The sequence below is a fragment of the Panthera uncia genome, chromosome D4 (assembly GCF_023721935.1).
Source record: "Panthera uncia isolate 11264 chromosome D4, Puncia_PCG_1.0, whole genome shotgun sequence".
In the NCBI taxonomy this organism is placed as follows: domain Eukaryota; kingdom Metazoa; phylum Chordata; class Mammalia; order Carnivora; family Felidae; genus Panthera; species Panthera uncia.
The window spans coordinates 46,201,242-46,228,375 of record NC_064807.1 but is presented as its reverse complement, the minus strand read 5'-3'; the positions used below and the strand labels follow the sequence as shown (position 1 = coordinate 46,228,375).

General features: G+C 39.3%; 1 protein-coding gene across 5 annotated transcripts in view; it reads left to right on the top strand.

The window, feature by feature from the left end:
• Window positions 1–27,134, top strand: part of ELAVL2 (ELAV like RNA binding protein 2) — an 84,480-nt gene that overhangs the window by 14,696 nt on the left and 42,650 nt on the right. For all 5 annotated transcript variants that reach the window (XR_007455774.1, XM_049621965.1, XM_049622049.1 and 2 more), the window contains exon 3: window positions 14,367–14,470. Coding sequence is in view for 4 of the 5 variants with exons in the window: in XM_049621965.1 (XP_049477922.1) it covers window positions 14,367–14,470 (104 nt within the window). In the remaining variant the exon portion in view is untranslated. The remainder of the gene's footprint in view (window positions 1–14,366; window positions 14,471–27,134) is intronic.

The window sequence follows — 27,134 nt, the reverse complement described above, 5'->3', positions numbered from 1 at the left end:
GGTATCTGTAGTTTTTACACCTTTATAACTTACAACTGTGTGTAGAAGATAGAGTTTTTTAAACACTGTATAAGTTCTACTTCCTTTTAGTCTCAGATGTAATTCTTTTAGAGAAGAGCAGAGATCAAGAACCCAGATACAGTATAGAAGGTTTTGGGTTAAAGAGATTCGTATCAGTGTGTGTGTGTGTGTGTGTGTGTGTGTGTGTGTGTGTGTGTATTTTTTTTAATGTTTATTTAGTTTTGAAAGGGAGACAGAATGTGAGCGGGGGAGGGGCAGAGAGAGGGAGACACTGAATCTGAAACGTGCTTCAGGCTCTGAGCTGTCAGCACAGAGCCTGACCCAGGACTTGAACTTGTGAACTGCAAGATCATGACCTGAGCTGAAGTCAGACACTTAAGTGACTGAACCACACATGTGTCCCTGTGTTTTCTTGCTAGGAAATATTCTGGCTTGAGGATGGTAACATTGGTAATCTAGATATAAGTGGAATACCTTAATAATGTTGGTGCTCATGAGGACAACTAGTATAAGCCCTTAATTTATGGATTTGTTTGGGAATAGGGTTTGACTACTGAGTAAGTGATCTGGCACAATGCATAAGATTTTTCAAGTTTTACTGAAATAAAGGAGATTAGTTTATGATATATAACTATTTAATCGCCTCCTTTTTTTTATAAATAGCAAGGAAGAAATTGTCAGCAACCACCTAAGAAAACTCCTTAACACTAAAGGCTATTGAATATTGGAATGAGCTGAAAGACTAGTGTTTAGTGAAATCTTCATTTGAGTGGTGTACTTATAATTGAATACCTGGCGTTTTGTATAGCACTTTACAGTGTAGGAGGCTCTTTAACATGACTGACTGGAATGTTCTGGTATGAATATATTTGTGTAACTTAACTTGACAAGGGCAAGGTGGATGGTAGAATCACAGGGGGTGAACATTAGAGTCCCTTTAGCCCAGCTTTATTCACGGATGAGGTATCATTTAACACATCTACATCTTAGGGTTTAGTTAGCAGGGAGGCCTTACGCTCCTAGCCCCCTTTTTCTTTAGGAGACACTTTCTGGCAAAAAGATGAATTTTTCTGAATGAGAAAACTTTTGCCACTTGTCTTTGCCCTTCTCTTGAAATGTGTTTACAGAATTGCTGTATGATGTGACCCAAATAGCCTATAAGTTCTGTCTGTAGAAGTTGCTTCCCACATCAGATGGTGCTTAATATTTAATCTGGTGCCATAAAAACACAGCATTTTCCCCAAGAATGAGCCTCCGATATGTGAACAAACTTCAGATATGTATTCAAGTAACTTCTGTAATAGCAGATGAAAGAAAGCATCATTTTAAAAGTCCTTAAAATGAATTAGTTTAGGTGCTTTTTATTTCTTTAATTTTTTTTTAGTAATCTCTGCGCTCAACGTGGGACTTGAACTCATGACCCTGAGATCAAGAGTCACGTGCCCTTCGACCGGGCCAGCCAAGTACCCTAAAATTCTTTTCCCCACCATCCTGCTTACAGGTTCATGGGTACTTGAGACAATAAAATGACAGTGAGCTAAGAAGATTATTTTCATGTTTAGATTTTTCCTGTTTCGTGGGGAAATTGTATCCAGAGTTAGCAGCAATGGTCAGATATATTAAGTTGTGGAGTATATGACTTGGATATTTCATTTTCAATGCACTTTCTGGTCAGTGGTGAGAAAGAAGCCTCTGTGCTTCTCCAGGTCAGTATTGTGGTGCATTTACTGTGATGCTGATGTGGACTGTACCACATCACTTTTGTGTGCTAATGAGGCATTGTCTAAACAAAATCTTTTAAGCATTTGCCGTGTAAAGTGTTCATGTGACTTTTAAATTTGGAGGATTACAATAGTTCCTCTTTTCATCTTTTAAACTAGGTTATTTTGTCAGAGATGCTATGTGTGATATGAATGTGGCAATCATGGGAGCCAGACCATTTGTATTTCTTTTTAGAAGCCATCTGTTAATTGGCAGGCAAATTGCCCTACAGTCTCAGAGTGGTTTGCTGTTTTGTAGCTGTCCCTTAGCAAAAACAAAATGGATATTTTTGTCTGGTACCTCATTGACTTAATTTGTAGCCATCGTTCCCATCTGATCTGTAGCCTTTAAACTTTGACATCGTACTGCTGGCTTCCTCTACAGATTATGTTGTATTGGGATTCTTTTCTCCTTTCTGCTTCAGAGAGGGCTTTCTTGAGGTCCTTGAAGCTGTGTCTGCAGTATTTAAATAAGTTTTCTTTATAGTCAGCATTTATATCTGAACCTGACCAAACACAATTGGTCTGTTTGGGGGTTCCTAAGTATAAAAATTAGTGCTTTTATGTGACTATTTTAAATTGAGAGGGAGAGGGAAAAACAAAAACATGTTCCTCATATCTTCTTGAAAACCTGCCTTTATTAAATATAAACTAAACAAAATGTGCTGTACAAAGAGAAAGAAAATCACATGTTATTTATACCTAAATCTTTGTGTCAGTTGGGGACAATGGATGTCCTTTGGAATTTTACTTCCTTTGTCTTTGCTAAAAATATCTCTAATTTAATTATGGTCCTTGTTTTTGAAATAAAATGAAGTAAAGTGGAGAGTTGCCCCTGAGTGAAAGCCTTGTTACATATATTGTGGATACTTGATCAATGATATAGATAAGGTGAAATGATCCGTGTTTTTACTTTATTTGAAACTCCCCCCCCCCCCCCCCCCATTGATGTGATGCTATCCAGGGTCCCCTTCTAAATGATCTAGCCTTATCCCCTTTCTCTTTTTTTCTGTTTTACCGTTTATACGTGTAGGACTTAGGTATGTGCGTGTATGCATTCAGAAGTCATGTATAACCTTGTGATAGCTGCACAAAATTTCAAAATAAGGTTTAACACTTTTGTGTTCATTTATGGTAATTAGTAACACTTTCTGTCCACTCATAAGAGCAGCTAAACTGGGGGGAGTGGAATTCAGGTATATATATTTTACAGCTGTGTAAAAGAGGTCTTAGAAAATTATTAAGAGTTGCCTGGGTAGTCATGTTTGGTTTTGCTCTCTGGTGGGTGGGGTTTTCCGTATCTATTAGGTGCATAGTGAACGAATATATTGGAGAGGCTGTTGGGTTGGTAGTCTGTGTTAAGCGCTGAGTATTAAGGTTCAGGAGGTTCCTGGTCTCTTGTTACTCTTATGAAGGTGAGAAGTTATGCCATAGAAGTACTGAGCTGTTGGGTAGGAGGAGTTGCCTTTGATTCCATTTCTGGCCCTTATTATGGAATGCCCACTGAAAGAAGAGAGTAATTTGTCCAAAAGTTCAATTTTCAGGATAGGAGACTTGGAATGGGTTAATCATGCTCCTCCTCCTCCTCCTCATCCTCCTTCATAATATTTATTTATTTTTGAGAGAGAGTGCACAAAAGCAGGGGAGAGGCAGAGAGAAAGGGGGGCAGAGGATCTGAAATGAAGAAGACTCTGCGCTGATGGCAGCAGGGCCTGATGTGGGGCTCGAACTCATGAACTGTGAGATATGACCTGAGCTGAAGTTGGCCACTTAACCGACTGAGCCACCCAGTCACCTCAAGGGTTGATCATGCTTTACCCTCTACGGTAGGAGTAGAGGTGCAGAGGCTCAGAAAATGGTAGCATGAGCAAAAGGTTTGTGGAATAGGAAAATAAGGAATAGATGAGAGGTTAGCTGATTCAGACTGGGGCAGTTTTAGGGCCTTTTGAAAGAGGTTGTGGGTTTTTATCCTGTAACTTTTGTTTTTTTAGAGATCTCTGGGGATTTGACTGAAAGGGATTTGGGTCACGTCCCTTTTCTGGACTGTCAAAAACTTCTTCCTCGGTGGTCTTGATCCTAGATCTGTATGTCCTGATTGTTTCAGGCTCCCAGAGTTAACCTCCCTACATTTCTCAGTTTCTCTCTCCTCTTTCTTCATTGTCCCTCCTTGCTTGGTGGGTGCTGCAGTATGACCACTACTGACGTTCGTGTGGGGCAGGCCTGCTCTCAGTCGGCTTCCCTACCTCTACATACCCCACGTGCTGTTCAGTCATTGTGCCGTTGGATCAACCATCTCCTCTGTTCTCTACACATTAGCTCTTCTCCATATGCCTATTTCCTTAATTTCTCTGTCAAGAAACTCCTAGCTTCTTCTGTGTTTCAGTCAACTAAATATATCTTTTGCAAGTTTGTCCTTGTTGAGCCTGAAACTCCGTGATTAACCATTAGGTGTTCATGTTCACTAGGTGCCTGCATCTCCCTTATTTACTGTCTTGCTTTAAATTTTTGAGCAAAGATCTTAAGAGGGCAGAGAGCATGTGGCATTGATCCCACCTGCTTTTCTTTAGCTAGGAAACCACACTGTGCGTATAAAAGCATTTTAATGCAATCTGCTGACGAGAGAAGTGTCTTGTGTGGGAGACAATTTTGGCAGTAGCAAACATGTTTGGCTTTAGCCATAAGAATTGCTTTCTGAGTTTCTGGAAAAAGAGTATGCAAATCAAGTCCTGTTTTAAATGAATCTTTTTATAATGTGGATATCTCTAATCTGTTTTGTAATGATGGATTTGTTTTGAGGATTTAAATGGTTTGTGCACCTGCAGGATGCCATTCCTTTTTTTTTCTTTTTCTTTTTTTCTAAGGGTTTCTTTTTTCTTTTTTCTTTTTTCTTTTTTCTTTTTAATCTTGATGGATTAAGAAAGAATGGTGAAATTCTAGTCAATCGATTACATGACAAAGAACAAGAAAAAAAAATTGCAGGTGTATTTGGAGATTATGAATATCCTAGTTGAAAACTTGTGAACTTTGGATGCAAAGCACTCTGCCTCAGTATTATTCCCAAACTTGGCCAAAGGCGGTTAAGTGTATGCTGGAAAGACCGACTTTAGAAAGGTCAATACTGGCTTTGAACAACCAGCTAGCTGTGTGCCTTTGAACAAGTTAATATGCATCTCTGGGCCTCCAAATTTATAATCATAAAATTGGTACGGATGTATCTGTACAGAGCTTTATTGTGAGAATTAAATATGAATATGTATAAGGCTAATAAGTTGATGGCAGTTTATAATTAGGCAGTGGTACTATTTGCTTCTAGAAAGCTTAGATAAAAGCAAGTATGGAGAAGTAGGAGCAGACTTTCCCATAGACTTAACCGAGCTTTTCGAATGGGAAGGGTTGGGTTGGTGAACCTTTAACTGTGGATGAGAGATTTTATTTTATTTATTATTTATATTTATTTATTTATTTTACAAATTATTATGTGTTCAAGAAGAAAATATTTCTCTAATAAGATTTCTTTTTTAATCAGGAGGACGTGGTGGAATTTGTAGACTGATGTTTCCCCTTGTTCCGGACAAAACAGGAGCTCACCATAGTGATTTGCAAGATTCTTTGACACAGTTCCAGAAAGGGCACTGAGTTAATTATAGTGCTTTAGGACCTTTAAATTTTTTCCTTGCAATATCAGAATAAAAAATAATGTCTTACACAGAGAGACAAACAGATTAAGAAGCTGTACTGCTTTTTGATGGACTGCTTACCAGTGTGTGTGTATGTGTGTATGCACGTGTGTAGATTGACACCAGCTGGTAGTGCAAGCAATAGCAGATGCCCTTTTTACTACTGCTGTTGTTAACTGGTTTCTCTCTTTGCCCCAGCAATATTTTGTGATGTATAGTTCTTTTGCCCTCATCTCAGATGATATTTGCTTGGATAATGCCATTGCCTTTTAAGAAAGCACAAGATAAAGCAAATAACACAGGCCTCTGTGTGTGTACAAAATTAATTACAAGAAATGTGTACAGAGTTAATTATAATTAACAAAGTAATGAGAATATGGCAGCAGACCTAGATCTTAAACTGAAAATAGTTTTTGCCTTAGCTCAGAGGGTTGTTTTTTTTTTTTTTTTTTTTTTTTTTTTTTATGGGGCCAGGGGCCGCTAGGACTGCTGATTTTTCTTTGACAGCAACTAATTGCTGTCAGTAAGTGATGAGAACTGGCTTTTGTTTTAATTGTGGTGTTGAGATGCTACAATATCTCACTCTGTCTCTGGTTGGGGAACATCCAGTGTAAAATCTTATCCTAAGTTGTATATGCTAGAGCAATTAGTTTCTTTTCCCCACTTTGGATAAAGATCACATTTCCTTAATTTTCCTGGTCTTGGACGAAAGACATCTTAGTACCCATGTGCAGTACTCAAGAATTTAATATGCTGTTGCTGTTCTCGATAGCCTAAGACTGAATCGTGTGGGAGTTCTTAACGTTGTCTGAAATTGTGATGTATTAAGAATCCACGGTTTCACCAACTTAAGCAAGGTCACGCTGCATTGCCAGCAGATTCATAATTACTGGGATTGGAACCATAGGAAAATAGAGCTCTACCAGTTGCATAATCAGAGGACAGATATGGCCATTAAAAGTAACTTGAAAGGAAGATGCCTTGGTGCTAGGGATGTTAACAGCTCCCTCTAGAATTAGGCTGCTTAGGTAATATTTACCAAATGATCACTATTTACAACTTGGATTTCAGCAGAAAAGTTACAATTTAAACTCTTCTGTATTATCTCAACATATCTGTGAAGTCCAGAAAACCATTTTAAAATATTGGGGCATTTTAGTCTTAGGCCAGCTTTATTAGCATTTGGGTGGAAGATAAGTCTCCGAATGAGCCATCTGTTTTCTGTATTATGTGAGCTTTCTAGGTTGAATTCTCCTTCCTTGTGCTAATCCCTGGTAATGTCCTTTGGGAAGCTGGTAAAAATGCTCTGAGCTTTCAGGGAGGCTGGCGTGTGTTCTGTAGTAATAGGATCTCACTAGTCCTCTGCCTCACAATTTGATCTTCCTCATTAGAGGGCAGTGAGGAGGACCTGTTTAATTTGACCTGAGTTAGTTGAGTGTTTAAATGAAAGGTCTTGCTGCATCTGGCATGCTGTATCTGAGGAGACTCGGGCCAAGTCCGGAATTAAAATTTGGAGCGAAAACGTGACTAGAAAGGGTTGCATCCCTCCGTTCTCCTAAGATCCTCTCAAACCTTTACCCTGATGTGTGTGGTGTCCACATGGTTTTGTTACATATCAGATCTGAGATATTAAGAAAGCTCCTTTGTAAAGTCTGGTGCTGCTTGCTTTGGTGCCAGAGTCGCAGTGCACAGCCTGTCTGAACAGACACACATAACCAATGCCCAAGAACAGAAAGTCCATCTGAAGAAACACAACACATTGGCAACTTGATTGTGTGTTTGGGGGAGGGAGGGGTAGGTGGGTCTTTAAAAAAAAAAAAAAAAAAAAAAATCCTTCCCCGCCCTCCCCGCCCCTGCACCTCCTCCCTCTCCCGGAATTAACTTGTTTTCCTAATTCAAATTATTTGCTTTTTTTTTTTTTTTTTAAATTAAAGGGTGAAGTTTTATATAGGGGCTGTGTTTGGAGAATGAATCTTTTCAATTTGCTTTTTTTTTTTTTTTAAACTATTGCATTATTTAACCTTAGATTGTAAATAGTCTTGCTTGTCAGAGAGGACCATAGTGACCTGTTTCTGCTAACTGTGAGGTTTAGAAAAGATTCATGCTGCTTTTGTCCTTTTTTATTTCATAAAACATTGCTACTGCTCTAAATGAAATAATAGATACACATCAATCAGTGTAGTCACCTTTTATTGTTGATTCAACTACCAGGTTTTTACAGAATTCACTCTGCATTTTATTTGACTTGTACATGAATAGTCTCGGCAGACTTAATTATATTAGTGAAAAAGCACTTTCAACAAAATTATATGCTGACATCCCATAATTCATACTTACAGATTTGTGAAACAGATTTATGTAAATCTATCAAATTACTGTAGGTGACATTATTTTTTAAAACTGAGATTTCATTTAAAAGGTATTTGTAGACATTTTTCATGAGAAATCTTACTTGAACTATTTAAAAAAATATCTCGCATCGCTCCCTTGTAAGGACAGAACACTGTAACATTTGAGCACCTTTGTTCTGTAATCCATCTGGAACAATGTAGGGACATGGGCAGCAGGACATCTCTCCTCTAAACCTAAGTTCGTGAAAGGCACACAGCTGTTTCTTTGTTCATTAGCTCGTTCATTTGTTCAGTGAACATGTAATTAATCTGTGCTAGGTTTTTCTGTGTCAGGAACTATGTGTGGCTTGCCCTTGCTCAACAGTTCAGTGGGGGTTCGGGTGGGGAGGAATCCAAATTGACTCACTACCCATGTGTGCTAAGATAAGGGTATATAATATAAGGGCTGTGGAAGGACTGAGGAGGATTGAACAGTGTGTATTGGGAGTGGGGCAAGTTGTGTCAGGGAAAGGGTCTTAGAGAAAGTCTCAAAGGATATGTGGGAGTTGGCCAGTTAGAGATGTGCGCAGGGAACTGAATGTCCATTTTAGGGTATGTGTGAAGTAGTAGAAGTTCGCAAGAAGCCGATGATGACCTTGGAAACCAGAGCATAATTGGATTTGTCTTTGAGGAAGATCCATCTGGGGGCACGTGGGTGGTTCAGTTGGTTAAGGGTCCAACTCCTGACTTTGGCTCAGGCCATGATCTCATGGTTCATGGGTTCGAGCCCTGCGTCAGGCTCTGCATTAACAGTGCAGAGCCTGCTTGGGATTCTCTCTCTCTCCCTTTCTCTGTCCCTCCTCTGCTTGCTTGCTCTCTCTCAAAATAAGTAAACTTAAAAAAAAAAAAAAAATTATCTGGACAGCATCATGGTGGAGGACAACTGGTTTGGGAATTGACAGGAATGTAGGGAAAGGGTGGTTGCTTATAGTATTGTAGCAGTAATCTGGGTTAGAATAGTACACAAGGACCTGTGTTAATCAGAGGAGGGGGAAGGAGGGGCAGATTTAGCTGGTAGAACTGGCAGGATGCGATACCCCTATGGTAGAACTTACACTCAAACTGGTCTATTTACACAGCTTTCCTGTTAGACTATGAATTACTTCCTTTGGGTCTTGGATCAGATGTTACCTTCAGGGTGAGGCCCACTCTGAGACCATTCTATTTACATAGCGTCCCTGACCCTCTTCCCCACACTCTCCTCTCTCCTTTTTTTCTCCTTAGCCCTTATTTTCTTCTAATACAAGCTCTGTAGAGCTTGTTCTTTTGTCTCCTAGCAGGATGTAGGTTTTATAAAGAGGAACTTTTTGTCCCTGGGGACTAGCAAAAAGTAGACTTTCTATAATTGTTGAACAAATGAATTCTAAATGTTGGTGAGAAATGTGTAGGATGACTTATTTTAATGCAGAATTTTACTTTCCACAGTTCCATGTTGAGAAGGGTCTCACTTAATACTGGTTGGATAAAATTAATGTACCAGGTTTTATAATCAAGAATTATGGAGGTCTATTACCTTTACCTTTAAACCTGAGGGGGTAATTTGATATTCTGCACATTGGTAGTAATTTGAAATAGAAAAGACTAAGTAAAGTGACCTTTGAATTAAATGGGTCTAGAAGATTGTGTATTTTTAATTAAAATATGCAATTAAATTTTTAATTAAAGTGTGCTATTAAAAGCAATGTAGGTGGCAAGGGAATGGCTGCTGCTTTGAATTACGCACAGTTTGGGATAAATTGGAGTTTACTGTGTTTCCCACCAGCATTTTGTTACTAAAAGGACTCTTCCTGTTTTCCTCTTCCTGTTCTGATCCCCGTGTGGCTCTTGATGGGCCTCGGTCCCATTCAGAGGCCTGTGGAGTGCTTCAGCTCTGTGCTATAGACCACTTGACTGTGGTTCTAAGGAGCCTGTTTATAACTGTTCTCCTTATGCCAGGAGCAGTTTACAAGTGATTTTTCTGTCTCTTGTGAAGAAGGGATCTTCTGTGGCATGTATGTTAGGTTAAAAAGGAGGATGCAAAACAAAAGGCATTCGCACACACAGTGTATAGAATGCATGGACTGAAGTGTGGTATTGACCCAGAGTTTTCAGTACATGCATGGAGGTCTTAGGCCATATAACTGTTCACATGACTTCCTCTGTAATGAAATTCTAGAATCCTTCTCTTCCCTGTTAGGACTAAGGCTTGGATTAATGGTTCCAGAATCCCTAATAGCCTTGGGACCACAGGTAGCTTGTATAGATAGCTGGGGACAAGTGCTTTGATGTTATTCTTTATATCCAGTTACCAGAAGTTTTTTAGCCTTGAAAGACAGGATTTATTTGTCTTGAAGGATTTTTTGGGAGAGCCTTAGCTTTGTCATTGTGTTCAGTTCTAATCACGCTGGGTTGCTTTTATACTTGGAATTTAAATGTAGAGCTTTATAATTTTTATTTTTAAAGAAAATGATTCTTGGTTTTGGGTTTATCAATATGCACATTCTAAATTCAGAATGATTTGAAAACCAGATTTGGATGATCTGGATAAATGATGCTTGGTTTCCATGCCTTCCCTGGTGGTTTATGACTGTTAGTTACTAGCTGATGAATACAAGAGTGGAAAAAGTGGATCCAGGCTAAATAATTTTTCTTGATTTTGACTCAGTGTTGCTTTTACTTTATAGAAATCTGCACTCACTTAGGATAACCTGAAGTAAAGTAGTCACTATATAAATAAGAGGCAATTTACTTTGTCATAGGAATGAATAATAGCATTGAAATTCATATATACAGAAACAGATATTTGCACATAAAGTATAGGAATTTGAGACAGTGAGCAACTGTCTCAGAACAGTTTTTGTGGTAGAGCCCTGTTAGAAAATGCCTGGTAACATTACCCTTCATGCATATTGAAGGTGGTCTGGGTTCATATATTAACCAGCTGTGAATTGAGCTGAGAAGAGCATAGCATTTGAGAGTCCTGGAATCAAGTCCTGACCCTTACTTCCTACCTGCTTTTTTGATTTGAGGAAGCTGATTGACCTTGCCTAGCTTCAAATATCCTCCTGTCTCCTTCACAGGAGAGGAAAATGAGTATCTCATATGATAAATGTGAGGCTAAAATTAAATAGTAAAATACCACATAGCTGAAAGATGAGACTGGAGGGAGTCTTGCCTATGTTGTTATCATCTTTGAAAGCTTTAAATTATTATAAGCATTCAATAAATATTTGCTGACTTGACTAACATATTTTAAAATGAAAATCTCTGAAGTTCCTAACTCTCTTGTACTTCACTGCCAACATGCTAATTCAGCTACTATAGTGGATTTAGAAATGCAGCCTTTTTGCAGCAAATCTCTCCTTTCATATTATCTTCCTTAGAATAAAAGTAAAATTTTGCTTACTTCAAACATATTCTAATTGATGGGTGGTGCTCTTCCTGATAATGCCACTGAGCAAATTAGAAACTTTGTTTGTGGAGGAGAGGTCATTTAGGGATAAATATTTTCTGAGTGTAGTCAATTCACAGGTACTAGAAACTTGGCTGACTCATTACAGCTAGCCATGATTGCTGTGTGGGGTCAGGTCAAAGACCCATTTAGTGGATGGACCATCTGATGTGATGTTGATGATAATAGCTTTGGTTAAATACGTAACACCACTGTGTTTCTCACTCATTCATTTAGCAAACATTGGGAGTGCCTACCTTGTGCTTAGGAGTAACCAGCCTGGGAGACAGCTAAGCAGGGACTGGCAGGGCAGGCTTACCTTCCCCGGTGACCCACCTCCAGCAGGTACTGCTGTGCCTGAGAGTGACCCCACAGGCCAAGAAACAGTTTCTCTGAAGTGTTGGATAAAATGAAGGTTTTAGAGGGAAGACATCTGAAACACTTCTACCTGAAAACAGATCTGTAAAAACAGTCCTCCCGCAAAGTTTCTTCCATGCCCCGACCCCTCAGCACGTGGCTGCTCTCAGGGCTTCCCAGATGCCAGATTTGTAGCCCCCGATTATCTCTCACATTAAAACTGTGATTCTCAAACTTGGCTGCTTGTTAGAATCGCCAGGGTTTTTTAAGCCTGTTACCAATGCTTCATAATAAACTAATAAAGTAAAAATCTTTGGGAATAGGATTTAGGCATCTGTTTGCTTCCCCACCCTGCTGCAAAGCTTTGTAGATGATTTCAGTGTGCAACCAGGGTTGAAAAAGCACTTTGATTAGAGGCTATTTAAATGCAGGTGTGAGGATAGTGTCAGGAGATAGGAGAAATAGACTCTTAACGTTGGTATAATTGATTATTTGACCTGTTTAGTTATAGAATAGCAATGTGACAAAACTGCACAATGTTTGGCTTGCCTTTCTTTTCCCCATTATATTTGTAGCATCTTCTTGATTTAATTTTGAAAGAATACGTGGAAACTCCTTAACATGTAGTAGATACATGTTATTTTTCCTTACTTTATCTTTTGACTAAAATGATCTACTTCCAACAGTAGCGAACGTATTCATCACTGCCTCAACAGCCTTGTTGGATAGAAATTACTATCCTCATTTTAGAATTTAGGAAGTAATGGCTCAGAGAAGTTAAGTAGCCTTCTTCAAAGTCACATAGCTAATAAACAGCAGAGGCAAGCTTAGAACTCCTGTGTGTCTGTTTCCAAAGCCCATGTTCTTTCCATCTTAACTGCTTCCTTGAGCAGCTTTCATGTTCATCCCATTTGACAATAGAGCTGCAGCACATTTTCTAAGAGGGCACTATGCATGCTATAGACACATGGTAAATGTCAAATTAGTAAAAGGCTGAGTGCTTAAAATACAGTGGCTTCACATGGAACTTTTAAAAAATAGACCTGTGAGTAAAACAAAACTTCTGTGATTATTGTGAGAAAAAAAATAATGAATTAGTTTTAGCTCATCCCTCACCTTTTTTTTTTTTTTTAAGTTTTTTATTTATTATTTATTTTTGAGAATGACCAAGAGAGTGTGAGCAGGGGAGGGGCAGAGAGAGTGAGAATCTCAAGCAAGTTCTGCGCTGTGTAGAGCCCAATGCAGGGCTCAAACTCAGGAAACTGAGATCATGACCTGAGCTGAAATCAAGAGTTGGACACTTAACTGACTGAGCCCCCCAGGAACCCCCTTCACCCTCTTTTTTTAAAAACAGGAAAAAAATGCAATTTGATTAGAGGGATACTTTAGCAATGATTACCCCAATTTTTTTTTTTTATTGAGGTAAACGGACATATTAGTTGTGGGTATTGTACAACACCCAAAATCTGATAGTGGTCCCAAAATATAATTACAAGTTTTCATAGTTCTTAGGTACTGTATTTAGTGTTCTCTCTCTTTTTAATATAGTTCTAGGGAACCACATTTGGATAACCGGAGTGGCTGTCCTAAATACCTGTATTCATAACCACATGTGCCTAAAGTGCCCCATCAAGGACGAAGATCCCTTAGTTTGCTGTGAAATTCATACAGAAGCGATACTTAATAAAAAGTATTTGGAGCTTTACCAAACATCTTCCTGGAAACCCTCAATTCGTTTGGTTTAACTTTTAATAGACTAAACCTTTCTTATGTCCACTGTTGTTACCTACTCTACTGTAGCATTTTTTTTGAAACTGTGAAACTTTCCCGTAGTTGAAAAATTGAGACCTTTCAGATTGGCTTTACTTACCTGTGCATTCCATTGATTTCAGCCTCTTGAATACCTTCCTTTTTTTTTTTTTTTTTTTTGAGTTAGGACATTATTGAGCCAGGAGTTAGAGAGCTCAGATGATAGGGAAAAACAAGATTTTTAAGCAGCTCTTACTTAACTGTGTTTTATTATTTTTGTTTATACTTTTCTTCCCTTCCTACATGTTTTCATTGTTCTTACTGGCTTGGATGTTCTCAGTGTAAATCTTCAGATTTCCCTGTATTCCTTATCTAGGTCATCAGATCTTTTTTAGAAAATTAGATTCAGTTTATTTGAAGAGGCCCTCCTATAAAATAAATGTCCATGTGCACACACGATTCTTCACCTTTTAAATGGAAATAATTGTATTTGGTAAAGGCTGTAAATTTGCCAGGGTACAAAGTACAGAACACTGACAGATTCTTGGTTGATGCGTGACGCCTTCCCATTTTTTGGGTAAAGAAAACGAAACTGAATAAGTCATGCCCGTGAAGCCCACTCAGCAGCTCGGCAGAGACTTGCACCCACAGTTTCTGAAGCTGAACGTTGCATTTGCTGCTGGGTGCTCTGGCTCAGGCAGGACACGTTTGATGGAATGCTTTGGAGGTGTGTGTGCGTGCGCGTGTGCACTTTAAATGCACAGCTTGCTGAGTTCTAACTGATGTTTAAACTTGCAAATGTAGTAGACAGGGGATGAAAAAAAACACGTGTGTATTTCTAGAAGAATTAACGTAGACTTCTTTTTACTATTGAGAAAATGTGCTGGTGTTAATGACAAGACCATATGCCAAAATGAGAGTGGATCGCTGGCATCAGTGGTGTAGAACTAATGTATGCCTTTTTCTCCTTCCCTTTCATTAGGGCAGAGCTTGGGATATGGCTTTGTGAACTACATTGACCCTAAGGATGCAGAGAAAGCTATCAACACCCTGAATGGATTGAGACTTCAAACCAAAACAATAAAAGTATGTTTCAGTTTTCTTCATACCTACCTGCAGAACAGAGATTAAAAACAATTGAAATCTTCATGTAGTTCTTTCCTTTATTCATTTTGTGCCCACATAGACATTTCTCTGGGAGGCATAGCAGAATTTTTTGTTTGTTGCATGACGGGGGAACCTGTTCACGAGGACTTCATGTAATCACTCCTTATTAACAAGGCGGCAGCAGCAACTTGCTTAGCTAAGTACTTTGTGAAGCCTGCTGAATTAAGTCTCCTTCCTTTATAGTGAATTACTTGCCATATAACTTGGGGAAACCTTAGACCAGCTCTTTGAGCTCAGGGGTTGGCAGAGTTGTTCTCTAAAGGGCCAGGTAGTAACTATGTTAGGCTTTGTGGGTCATATAGTCTTTGTCACAACTTCTCAACTCTGCCCTTGTGTGAGAGCAGCCATAGCCAATAACAATGTGAACGAACAGATGTGACTGTGATCTTATAAAATTTTATTTGTGGAAGCTGAAACTTGAATTTCATGTACTGTTCATGTGTCACAAAATAGTCTTTTTCTTTTGTCCCAGTCATTGAAACATATAAAAATCATTCTTAGCTCATGGTCATAAAAAACAGCTGGCAGGCTGGGTGTAGTCCTTGGGCTGTAGTTTGACTCTGCTCTGACTTTGAGGAGACTGACTAGATGAGCTTACTTGCCACACAGGTTATTTTTCCTGTTACATTTTTCTTTTCAAGACAAATGATAAATAATTTGTGGATATTTTCCCACTTTTGTGAATTTTCGAAATGCCAATGTAGATTGTATCTAGATAAGAATTTAATCCAGTTTGCAGTATAGATTTCTTTTCCTTTACAGAATAAAAGGGATGTTGCTTCTGGCAAACGCTTATTGCATGTGCCATCAATTTCCCCTCTCCTGCCCAGTGCAGACATTGCCAATCAATCATGGCAGTCTTTCTCCACTCAGTCTAGATGTGGCCCCCAAATATTTTTCAAAATAGTGTTCCAGACAACCTCTGTCAATTGACTCAAGTTGGAACCTATTTCCCACCCTTGATTTAAGAAGTCAGCTCAGACGATAGCCTGAGTGGTGAGGGTAAGTTAGTCAAGGCTGACTGTGGCATCCATCTTGCTTACAGACTTGTCTAGATTCTGCTCATTTTTTCAGAAATCTGGAAATGCAGTGTCATCTTTGTGCTTAAAAGTTGCTTCTCTCAGAATTGTTAACTAAAGTAATTCATTAGCTCTGGGTAGTTTTGACATCTCATTCTTTATTGGCCTGTAGGAAGAATGCCTCCCAGCTCTGTCTTATCTAAAGGGAACTGTAGGGGGTAGCTCCCAAATATACTTGGATGTAAGATGTCCAAGAATTCTACATGTTTCTCTTTTAAAAAATTTTTTTTTATTATTTTATTTTTGAGAGACTGTGAGCATGGGGGAAAAGCAAGGGGGGTGTGGAGAATCCCAAGCAGACTCCTCCCTGTCAGTGCAGAGCCCAGCTTGAATCCATGAACCGTGAGTTTATGACCTAAGCTGAAATCAAGAGGTGGCTGTTTAACTGACTGAGCCACCCAGGTGCCCCACATTATTACTATTAGGTAATAATCAAATGCTGTTAAAAAAAAATCTGATATCCAGTTATTTTCAGATTGTTTTGTGTGTTCTCTGTTCTGTGGATTTTTGAAGGCCTCCCCATTTTAAATTGATTTCCAGAATTGCTGCTAATTTATCTTAGTGTTGAGGTCCTGAGTTGTGGTTACGAAGAAATTGGAAGGGATGGTTGGGGTGGCTCGTTCCTGAACATACCCTTTTCTCCATTCCAGAAATAACCATCCTTATTTTAGTGAGTCAGTTCTTTAGCTGTAAGTTCTTCTGCAGTAATGTCCACAGGAAGGCAGAGATGCAAGGGAAGAGTTGTCTGAGAATGAGTTTCCGTGGCTTGCAAGGAGACCATTGATGATGGCTGCTTCCTCACTGCCCATTGCCCAGCTTTCTCTTCAGGGCCCAGCTGCCCAGGCAGAATATGCAGAAGAAAGGACAGTAATGCCTTGTGGCTTTTAAACTGTGACATCTGCTACTTCTCTTCTGATTTTCTGAAATGGGGGTGGGAGCGGTGGGGAAGCAGCAGGCTCCTTTTTCCCCCACCCCCATTCGGTTCCTGTAAAAATATCAGATAACAGCTGGTATCCTCAGTTTGGCCCAGATTTCTCTGAGAGGCAAAGCAGACCATTTTCCAGAACTACAGAGCACCATTTTTGTCTGTTCTTTGTGTGTTTTTTGTCTTATTTTCAATTAGACATGTTTTGTGTTCTTACACAAGATCTTGAGCCAGTTTTTTTTTTTCTTCTCACATGTTTGCTGTTTTAAGTACCTTTTAGAAGCTGCATGTATATACCTTTCCATTCCCTGAGATACCATTCCATAAATTGGCCTTTTTACCCTTCTTCCAGTCTATCCTGGTGGTGGTTATTGGACTAAACTTAAAAAAAAAAAAAAAAAAAAAACAGCACTTTCTTCATGTTACTTCTCAAACTTCTCTTGTATCTCCCTAATCTTTTACCTTATCATTTGATTTGACTTTGGAGTTGACCATTGTTGTTACTGCTTTCCACAGTAGTCAGACTGGCTCTTCTCCGGCACGTGATCATCGTCTCAGGCTCTGCACGTATGCTCCTGTAGGCCTTGCTTCCTGGCATACCCTTTCCCACTTACCTTAATTGAATAGCAGCCTCCCTGTCTATTGGAGCCCATCTGAAGTTCCTCGTTCCGCCTCTGCCTACCTGGGCATGCCTCCAATAAAAAGAGTTGAGACCTTTAGTGCTCATAGAGTTTAGCTAAGACAGGGCTTTTGAAGACAAAACTCTTATATTTAATGTGGCAAAACTCCCTTCAGACGGCTGCAGTAGACTAATAAATACGTCATATGCAAGTGTACAAATGTTTGTGTGCTCCTCAAGTTAAGTCTTCCAAGATACCTAGTATTTAGTATGCATTTGGTAGAATTCCTAGTAATTGGAATATTGAAACTGAAATCAAGTGCCGTGGAAGGTGGTTCATTTAGTAGTTTCTCCTGGGGCTCCCTAATAGCATTAGCCGAGTAAGGTTTTGTACAATAGACGGATGGTGTGTTGAATACATGACAAATATTCAGTATTTTTGCAGTGAGTGAAGCACCTCAGGCACTGTGAAATCCTAAAGCAGTTGTTCCGGAACTTGTTTGCATCAGAATCACAAGGAAAAGTGGTTAGAAATACATATTCTGGGGCCCACCTCAAATTTCTGGATCAGTGTCCAGAGGTGAGATGCAGGGATCTGCTTTTTAATATGTTTTCCAGGTAATTTGTGACAGCAAGTCTAAGGCCTAACACTTAGGAGCCACCAAAATGTACCTTTTCTGAATAGGTGGGTTCTCTAAATATTGGTATTTTTGCATGCTAAGTTCAGTTTCTTTTCATCTTTTATCTTGAAAATCGTCTTGTGGATAATTCTCCTGAGCATGCTGAATGATAGCTGAACATTCAGAGTAAAAAGTGGTTCATACCATCTTCACTTCTTAAAAAGTGTGGCTTAGAAATTAGAAAAACTTAATATCTTCACCTTATGTTAGAAAGATTTTTATTGGGGCGCCTGGGTGGCTTGGTCGGTTGAGCGTCCGACTTCGGCTCAGGTCATGATCTCACGGTCCGTGGGTTCGAGCCCCACGTCGGGCTCTGTGCTGACAGCTCAGAGCCTGGAGCCTGTTTCAGATTCTGTGTCTCCTTCTCTCTCTGCCCCTCCCCTGCTCATGCTCTATCTCTCTGTCTCAAAAATAAATAAACGTTAATGAAAAATTAAAAAAAAAAAAGATTTTTATTAAAAATAGCAGCATTCATAGGTTAAAGTTTCAAAGTGGTTATTCTCTTCTCCTAAGGGTCACTTTTTTCCTTGGTTGGTTCGAGGTTTTGGCAGCTTACCTTACTGGTGATGTCATACCATCTCTGAGCTGCACAGAGGCAGTTATGATAAAGCCTGTCCATGTTGTCCCTGATATTGGGATGGTTAATGAAGTGTGAAGATGACCAGATGTTTTTAACTTCTGATCTTAGGGAAAGTAATGAAAAGGTAGTATACGCACAATTGAGCCCTGGGGGACGGGAATCTCCTCATGACAGTGTCAAAAATTGTATGCTGGGGGGAGGATCTCATCAAGAGCCCTCTGGTCCTGGTCCCCATGGGCACCTTTTGTTCTGTGGATCATTTGGGTTCTCAGTGGTTGTGACTAGTGTGTTCAGTCTTCATATTCTCTACTCATTTTGGTTTTAGGGAGTCTCTAGTATTGATAAAATCTAAGTTGGCGTATGAAACATTTATGGGTTCAAGCCAGTCCTCATGCCCTCTCCCCCTACCCAGAGAAAATGTATTTTTTGCCCAGGTTAATGGTATCAGACTTAAATTCATATTAGCAGATTAAAATCCTTCATTTCCAAAAGATCTTGCATGCTTTCCACCCCCAGCAAGTACTGTGAATAGGTGATGGAGGTCCTGCCCCTCAGTGTCACTCCTAGCTTTTCCCCTCCTACAAGGGGTGTAGGAAGCTTTGTTAGTCCCTAGGTTTCTCTGAAAGTGGGAGCTGTTAACCTCAAGGAATAGAAGTCTTTTGTTATTATTGATAGATACTCCTACAAATCCATGCCTTCTCTGCCCCACTGGGGTGGGGGTGGGGGATCTCTGTTTGAAATACTACTAGCGTGAAAAAAACTGCCTAAATTTGTTTTTGATTCATCGTTCAGACATAGGCCAGCCTAAATTTCACCTTTGCTTAAAAGTTATTAATTGACCTCATTAATGTGAAATTTCTCATATTAAGATAACCAAACCACCATTTAAGTGCATATGGAAAAACTTATAAACCACACTTCTGAAAGTTTACTCTCTCAGGACATTGATAACATGATTTAACTGGCTGTGTGATCTTGGACAGTAATCATTCAGGTTTCCATTTTATCTGTAAAACTAATTCATCTTGAGAATGTTTATTATCTGCCCCCCCCCCCCGTTTTTTTTTTAACTTTCCATAGTCTACCAAATTGCATATTACAAAAAGGTGTAGCTACTTAATAGATTTTTATTAAGTAGCTCATGGTTATCATGGAATGATTTAGTTAGTGGTGAAATGCAGCACCCCATCCTGAAGAGACAACATGTTAATACTTTCTCTTTGTGGTTGTTGAAAATTTTTGCAGCCACAGTAAAATTTGTGTGGGGAAACAATTCTCCACATCACCTAGCCCTCTTTTTGTTCCAGAATTATTGGGGAGGGGATTGATTCTTATCATTATAACCCATTCCTTCATGCAGTTAGGAAGGAATGCCCGTTCCTTCTGCCCGTTAGGAAATGTGTAAATCAGCTCCGCACTTTAGAGAAGGAAAGGGCATGGATGTGGAAACAGAAGTGACGTTAGGCTTGCCACCTGGTAGGTGCTCCGCTAAAAGATCTACAGCATCATTCTGGGATATTTGAGACCAGTGGGTTTCAAATGGCAGTAATGCTGAGAGTTCATGCTTTTGTAGGGAAGTTTGAAAGCAGCTGTTAGGGGAACCACTTAGAATTAGGGAGAGCAGTGAGCAGGGGGAGGAATGCCTAAAGGAGCAGAGAGCATTTGGGGATTATTAAAGGCAGGTGTGCCATGCCAGGGTTTTATAGTGTAGGTGAGGGAGAACCACCAAAGTGTTTTGAGCAGAGCAGCAATGGATTGGACTTAAGTATTTGTTATGAAGGGAAGGTCTCTCTAGTACAGACTCCACATCTCTGAGCATCTCAGGCTATGCTAGTATTCTTTCAGCTTACATAGTTGATTTTGTTTTCTGTGTAGGTACAAAGTGTAGATGTTTGTAGGAGAAGGGTGGGCTTTACAAACTTGTAAAAGCATCTACTATAAGGTATCCCTTCTTTCTTTTTATGTTTATTTTTTTGAGAGGAGAGAGAGAGAGAGACAGAGAGACAGAGAAAACAAGCAGGGGAGGGGCAAAGAGGGGGGGGGAGGGAGACACAGAATCCGAAGCAGGCTCCAGGCTCTGAGCTGTCAGCACAGGGCCTGATGGGGGGCTCGAACTCACAGGCTGCAAGATCATGATCCAAGCCGAAGTCGGATGTTTAACCAACTGAGCCACCACGCACCCCAAAGTATCCCTGATTTCAATGCTGCTGCATATAGATCATCATTTATCTTTTTACCTTGACTAGATTTGGAAAATTTGCTAGTAATAGTCTGAAGGACAGGCCTCAGATTGACTGACAACTTTGGAGATGTTAACTTAAATTATTATTTGGCTGGTCAGACTTTAGTTTGTGGAGGGACAAAAAAAGTGGAAAAAGTACATCGCAGGAGTGGAAGCAAAAATGGAAGCTGAGTAAATGATTTCTTTGCCTTTTTTAAAATAAAGACTGAATGTATTATAACTTCATTTTTAACCCATGGTCTGGAAATTTCTAGAGCCGTGTGCCGAGTTTTAATAGTATATTGCTACATCTGATCATCAGAAACTCTTCAATACATTTAAATAAAATTCTTATATTGAGCTGAGTATACACAGCCCTTATTTGAAATGACTAAGATTTTTTAATAAGGTATTATTTGTATAATGCCTGTCATGTGTTTGCAGAATATTCCATTGTGAGCTGTGAATTTATTTATTTACACACAAAAAAAACCACTATAGGTTGTTACTTATCTTGGGTAGCCTCAAGAGTGTGGGTAGGTGGCCTAGGATAGTCCAGAACTTCATTGTCCCAACTCAGGCTTATTTGTGTCACTCCTGCTCCTTCAAGGCTCCCTCCAAAGTGGGAATGAGACAGTTGGAAATTCCCAGAGGGCAGTAACTGAACTGCTCTTCCGTAGACATTTTTGGACAATTGCTGGCACAAAGGCTGAGCCTGCACAGAGTGATGGGTGAGGAGGAGGGTTCCTGGTAGCACTGTCTCAGCTTGCTTCCTGCCCTTACTTGCTTGTGAACCACAGATGGGTTGGTGGGGAGTGTCTGGGCAGTTGACTGAACCCCACTTTCTTAGGGAGTTTATAGATCCTTTTATTCAAGCTTCTACCTTTTCTGCCTGTTTCATAAATGTGCATCAGCAAAGGCATTTCTGCAAAGCACTGTTAACACTTGTCTGCTTATCTTTTCTACTGCTTTTAAAGGGTAGGGTAGGGCTTTTGTCACTTTTTATTTGTGACTTGGGAGTAGTACTAGGTAGGTTGGTGGCTTCTGCCTGTTCTACCAAGCTAGCTTGAGAGGTTAAGACAGATACGGTAACTTCTTTTTTTTTATTTTGTTTTTTTTAATGTTTATTTATTTTTGAGAGAGAGACAGAGTGTGAGTGGGGGAGGAGCAGAGAGAGAGGGAGACACAGAATCTGAAGCAGGCTCCAGGCTCTGAGCTGTCAGCACAGACTGATATGCTAACTTCTGAAAAAGGGTCCCTCAATTCTTTGCTCTATCTACTTTTTATAGTAGTTGCATAGGACTTTTATCCTGTTACTTGACTGGACTTAGGCAAAAGCAATATTCCTGTAGGCAAATACTCCCTCTGACCAATGAGATGCAGCTCAGGTTAAGGGACTTGTTCAAACACCTTGTAGCTAACAGTACCACAAGGGACATGTTGGCTGATGCTGGTGGCTTTTCTTGTTTTCTTTTCACCTCATATTTTTGACATTTAGGTGTTTCATTTAGAACCAGGTTATAGATACCACTACAAATGGAATATTGTCTTGGGAACCTTAATTTGGGTCCTTTACTGTCTTGAGACTTTCTGGCTCAGATCTCTGTTAGATGTGAGAAATTGGAGCTGTTCCTAGTGGCCAGAAAACTGCTGTCTGTCAGGATGAATGCTGGAGATAGCCAGACACCCACTTTGAGAATAAAACTAGTGTCTGGAGGTCCTGTCTAGAAGATGGGCAGGATCACATAGGTTTAAGTATTTTGATGGTAACTGGAGAGTAAAAGAATTACTATTACAGTAACGCTCTGGATCTCTATTCTGTAGGAGATGACCCATACAGGAATCTTTTTCTGGTAAGTTCTTGTGAGTCTTAGAATGCTAGTTTAAAAGCTACAGAAAGTACATTTGTCATTCTTTAAGTTTGTGTGGACTCTTTACAAAAGCACGTGTGGTCCATTTTCTTTTACTCCCATCTCTGACTGATTTTCCTGTCGTTGCCCTTAGCATCAGTTCTAAGCCCTGAGTATGACATCAGACTTGTGGGGGTTTTACTTTGGAAGTTTCTTGACGTACTACTTGTGATTAAGCAAGAGAGAGAGGGCTCTATTTTGAAAACTGTACAAGCAGTCTGCTAGTTGTGTGCCCCCCCACCCCGAATGAGAACACCTCCTTGAATGCTGCATCAAGGTTTAAGAGCCACAAGTCCTGGATTTATGTCCTGCTCTATTAAAGTGGTATTTTAGAAATCTAGTTGGGAGGAATGAAAAAGCTGCTTTTACTCCAAAGTAAGTAGTCCCACTGTTTTAGTTTGTTAGTTTGATTTTGTTGGATATTTAAAACTACTGTAGTTACCTTGTGTTATAGAGAAGCGGATGGTGGAAAAAAAATCAATAAATCATGCTAATGTGCTCTGTTTTCTGGTCATTAGTATAAGGTTACCTCCTCCCACAGGAATTGGGAAGTGTAATCCTTCCTGCATAGGTTCTGAGGTTGCTAATGAGTCTTGAAGTGACCCTCACTGACCCTCAGGCAAGCAGCAGGAAAGGCAGCACCTGCATGGTCCTGAAAACTGATCATTCAGAAAAAGCTTTCATTTTTACAATTTTGTTAAATGACTGTTTAGAAATTCGACTGTTCCCACTTCCTTCACACAAACGACCCTGTTCATATTCTTAGAAAGATTCTGGAGTCCTTGAGAGTGGCTCTTACTTCATAGAATTAAATCTTTTCCACAGACCATTCAGGCTGATGAGCTCCCTAATCCAGCTGAGCCCCATCCAGCCAGGCTGATATTTGGAAATACCTTTGGATGAATTTTTATGGGCTTTGTTTTACCTTTACATTTTTGTATTTATTGGTTATTTCTATTCATATATACCTTATTTTCAAGCTACTCATTCTTACTCATTTGGAAACCAGCATTGGTGGGTGACCAGGAAGAGAGCTTGACATCTGTAATTTTTATGAGCTTTCTAGGAATCCAAGTATGTCCCCAGAGTTTGAGGATTACCTATTTAAAGTCTGTCTACATAAGGGACTGCCAAAGCATTAAAATGTTCATCAGAATCACTAAGGTGGGGTGGTTGATAAAATGCATAGTTCTGGACCCCAAAACTTACTGAATCTGATATCTGCAGGGAGAGACCAAAAAATGTATTTTAACCAGCTACCACAGGTGATTCTTAATAGATGGTGGTCTGACCTGAGAACCATTGTTTGGTGGACCTTAATGATTTGTACTTGGATAGGTCTGTGGTGCTTGTTTCAAAATGAACCTACATGTTAATGAAATTTTCATTTGTAGGTTCTGTCATAAAGTATCTGGAATGCTTGTGGTTAACAGATGTACTTTTAATGAATATAATGCTGGACTTACCTGAATAATATTCATTCTCTCTCTCTCTCCCTCTCTCTCTCTCTCTCTCTCTCTCTCTCACACACACACACACACACACACACTCACACTCACACTCACACACACATTCACACGCACTCACAGTAATCATTTTCAGGGCATTTCAGTGCCATTAAATACTTTTAGTATTACAAGTACATAAATGTCATTTAATATTTGATTCTGAGCATAGGGAATTTGCAGTATCGTTCTTCTGGGGCCCATTCATTTAAAATGGGTATTTCATGTTAGTATAGAGATTGGGAGTTCAATTATATGGTTCAGGATGGTTGTGAATCCTTAGAATATGGAAGTTGCTTTTAGAATGCAATAAAAATTTGTCTCCTATTTATAGACTCCCAACCACACCCCTCTTCCACCCCTCCACAGTATCTGGATGTTTGAACTTTTCTAGTCCGGGTTTTAATAAATGGGAATTTGTGTTACTATCACAAGAACTTGCCCACATAGCATGTTATAAATATTTAAAGAAAAAAAAACTATTTACTGTATGCCAACTTAATTTGGAAGCCTTTTGACCTATAAACTGAATTTTGTTCCGAAGCTATGTGAAAGCGGTGCATACTGTCACCAAAAGGCTTAGAATGTCTCTGTTCTCAGATTTGCAAAAATGGGTTAATAAGTAATTGTCACCAACTTACAGCGTTTTCCATAGTGTTCTCCTTCATTAACCAGTGTCTTGGGGGAATTGTGAAATATGCGTTGTCTGCAGACCGCTCTGGTGCACAAAGTCAAATGAACTGTGAAGGTGAAGGCTAAGAACACCCCTCTCACCTTTGTACTTTGTTCTTTGAGTATTAAAGAACATTGATCTACCAAGTGGCAAAGGGGGTACTATTTGGCGGTTTAATTACAGCCAGTGAATGTTATTGATGCTATCAATCAGCAAGACCCAGGGAAAGGGCACTGTGCCAGACTATTCGGTGCTCCCGACAGTGTAATTAAATACCGCAGGACTGGATTCTCAAGGTAAAGTGAGGTGCTTCTGCACATCTGAAGCAGGAGAATGCTTTGTCCTGCAACAGAGGTAAAGGCGGTTATCCCCTCTTACTGCTCCTGTTTAAATTTCCGGAGGAGTCTATGAATGGCAGTGATATGGTCTGTTCATTGTGTACAGTTAAGGTTGTTGGTGTGTTCCTTAAAAACCCTCTTTCTTGTAAGGCCTTCACAACTGGCATACAAAAGGCTTTAGGAATATAGTAATTACTTTTTGTTAAAGCTGTTTGGGGGATATACAGCTCAGGTGTCTAATAGATATTTGGAGAATGAGGGATTGTCTTTGAATGAGACTATTAGTCCTGCAAATCAGTTCATTTAAAAAGCTTTCCCTGTGATTATTCTCTAATGTCTAATCATGTTGAGAGAAAAATATCTTGGTAGGTTTGAAGTTATAAAACATTCAGTAATATTTCAAGGGTTATTCCTTTTGAATTATCTATTGAATAAATTTTTTATAGTTGTATAATTTATGTCCACAAAAAATATATAGGTAAGACTTTCTTTAGCCTTGGGGAGGGTTTATAATAACATTCCTATTATCTCTCTTTCTTTTTCTTATATGTCATACATGTGTCTCTCACACAATTTCTTTCTAGTCTATTTGAGAGAGAAATGCCATAGGCAATCCAAAATGTTTGGTATTGCCTTTTTTTTTTTTAATGGTGTATAGTTTATACTCATTAAGGCTCAGCAAAGACAGGCTCTCCTTGAAGGAAAGTGAGGTGGTTTCCTAACTTTTTGTGCATATGCGTGTGTACATATATACATGCACACGCACACACTAGATTCCTGACAATCGGATTAAATCAGGCCTGAAAACATTAGATATTGACTGTTGTGTTTTAGTTGTAAGAGATATGGGTACAGACTATTTTTACATTTACAACAGGTGTTTGAAGGAAGACTGTTAGAAATTTTCCCTTGGATGTTTGAGGAATAATTTTTTAAGTACGTTAAAGGTTTAGTAAGAGTGATTATTTCATCTTCAATAGTCTTGTCCCATTAGGGCCTTTTACATTATATGAAATCCTAGCAAGTCCAGTGGTTAGTTTCCAAGTTTGTATGGAGGGGCATATGCTTTAAAGGTTATTGGGGTGTCTGGGTGGCTCAGTCAGTTAGGCATGGGCTTAGGTCATGCTGTCATGGTTTACAAGATTGAGCCCCGTGTTGGGCTCTGCACTGACAGCATGGAGCCTGCTTGGGATTTTCTCTCTCCCTCTCTGTCTGCCCCTCCCCTGCTTGTGCTCTTTCTCTCTCAAAATAAATAAACATGAAAAACAATTACTAAATATAAGTTATTAATTTCTATCATAACGTGTTTTTTCCTCTGCCCCCCAAGGTCAAAGCTGTGAAATTTAATATTAAAAAATGTTTAATTGCAAATTGTTTTTTAAGGACGATACAATCATGGTTATACAGTCTTGGATAGGGAATATCTGTAAGTACTTAATTCCGTAAGTATTTTGAATGTCTAGCACATATAGGTCCACTTTGCTAAATGTTGGAGCCGTGCTAAAACATGACAAGATATAGTCTTGTCCCTGATGCCATTGTATAGTAGAAAGAGACAGCACTGACTTTATATGACCATTTTTTTGATGTATGATAAGTGAATGCAGAGTACAGTGGAAATGGATATGTCACTGGCTGTCGAGAGGCCCCTGCAGTGGTTTCAGAAGTGATAGAGTTTTACAAGATAGGGTTTATCACGTAGAGAAAGAAGACACGTATTACACGTGAAGGAATGTCTCATCCAAAGGCACAGAGGCCTTTATGTGACATGTACTTTTTGGAAGAAACTTGTATCTGGAAACTATAAAGTGTATTTATTCAATCAAGTATTAACCTTCTATGAAAATGATTGGTAGGCAAATTTGATTAAACCTAGCCCCATAGTTTACATTTATTCTTTTTTAGGGAAGACCTAATTCATAAAAGGAACTATGGGGATGAATTTTGGGCATTTGTTCACATTCATATATCTGCCCTGTTCTGCAAAGATTCATGGTAACCTATGAGACTCATTTAAGATGTTTAAAAATGGTACCAAGATGAAATTTCTCTG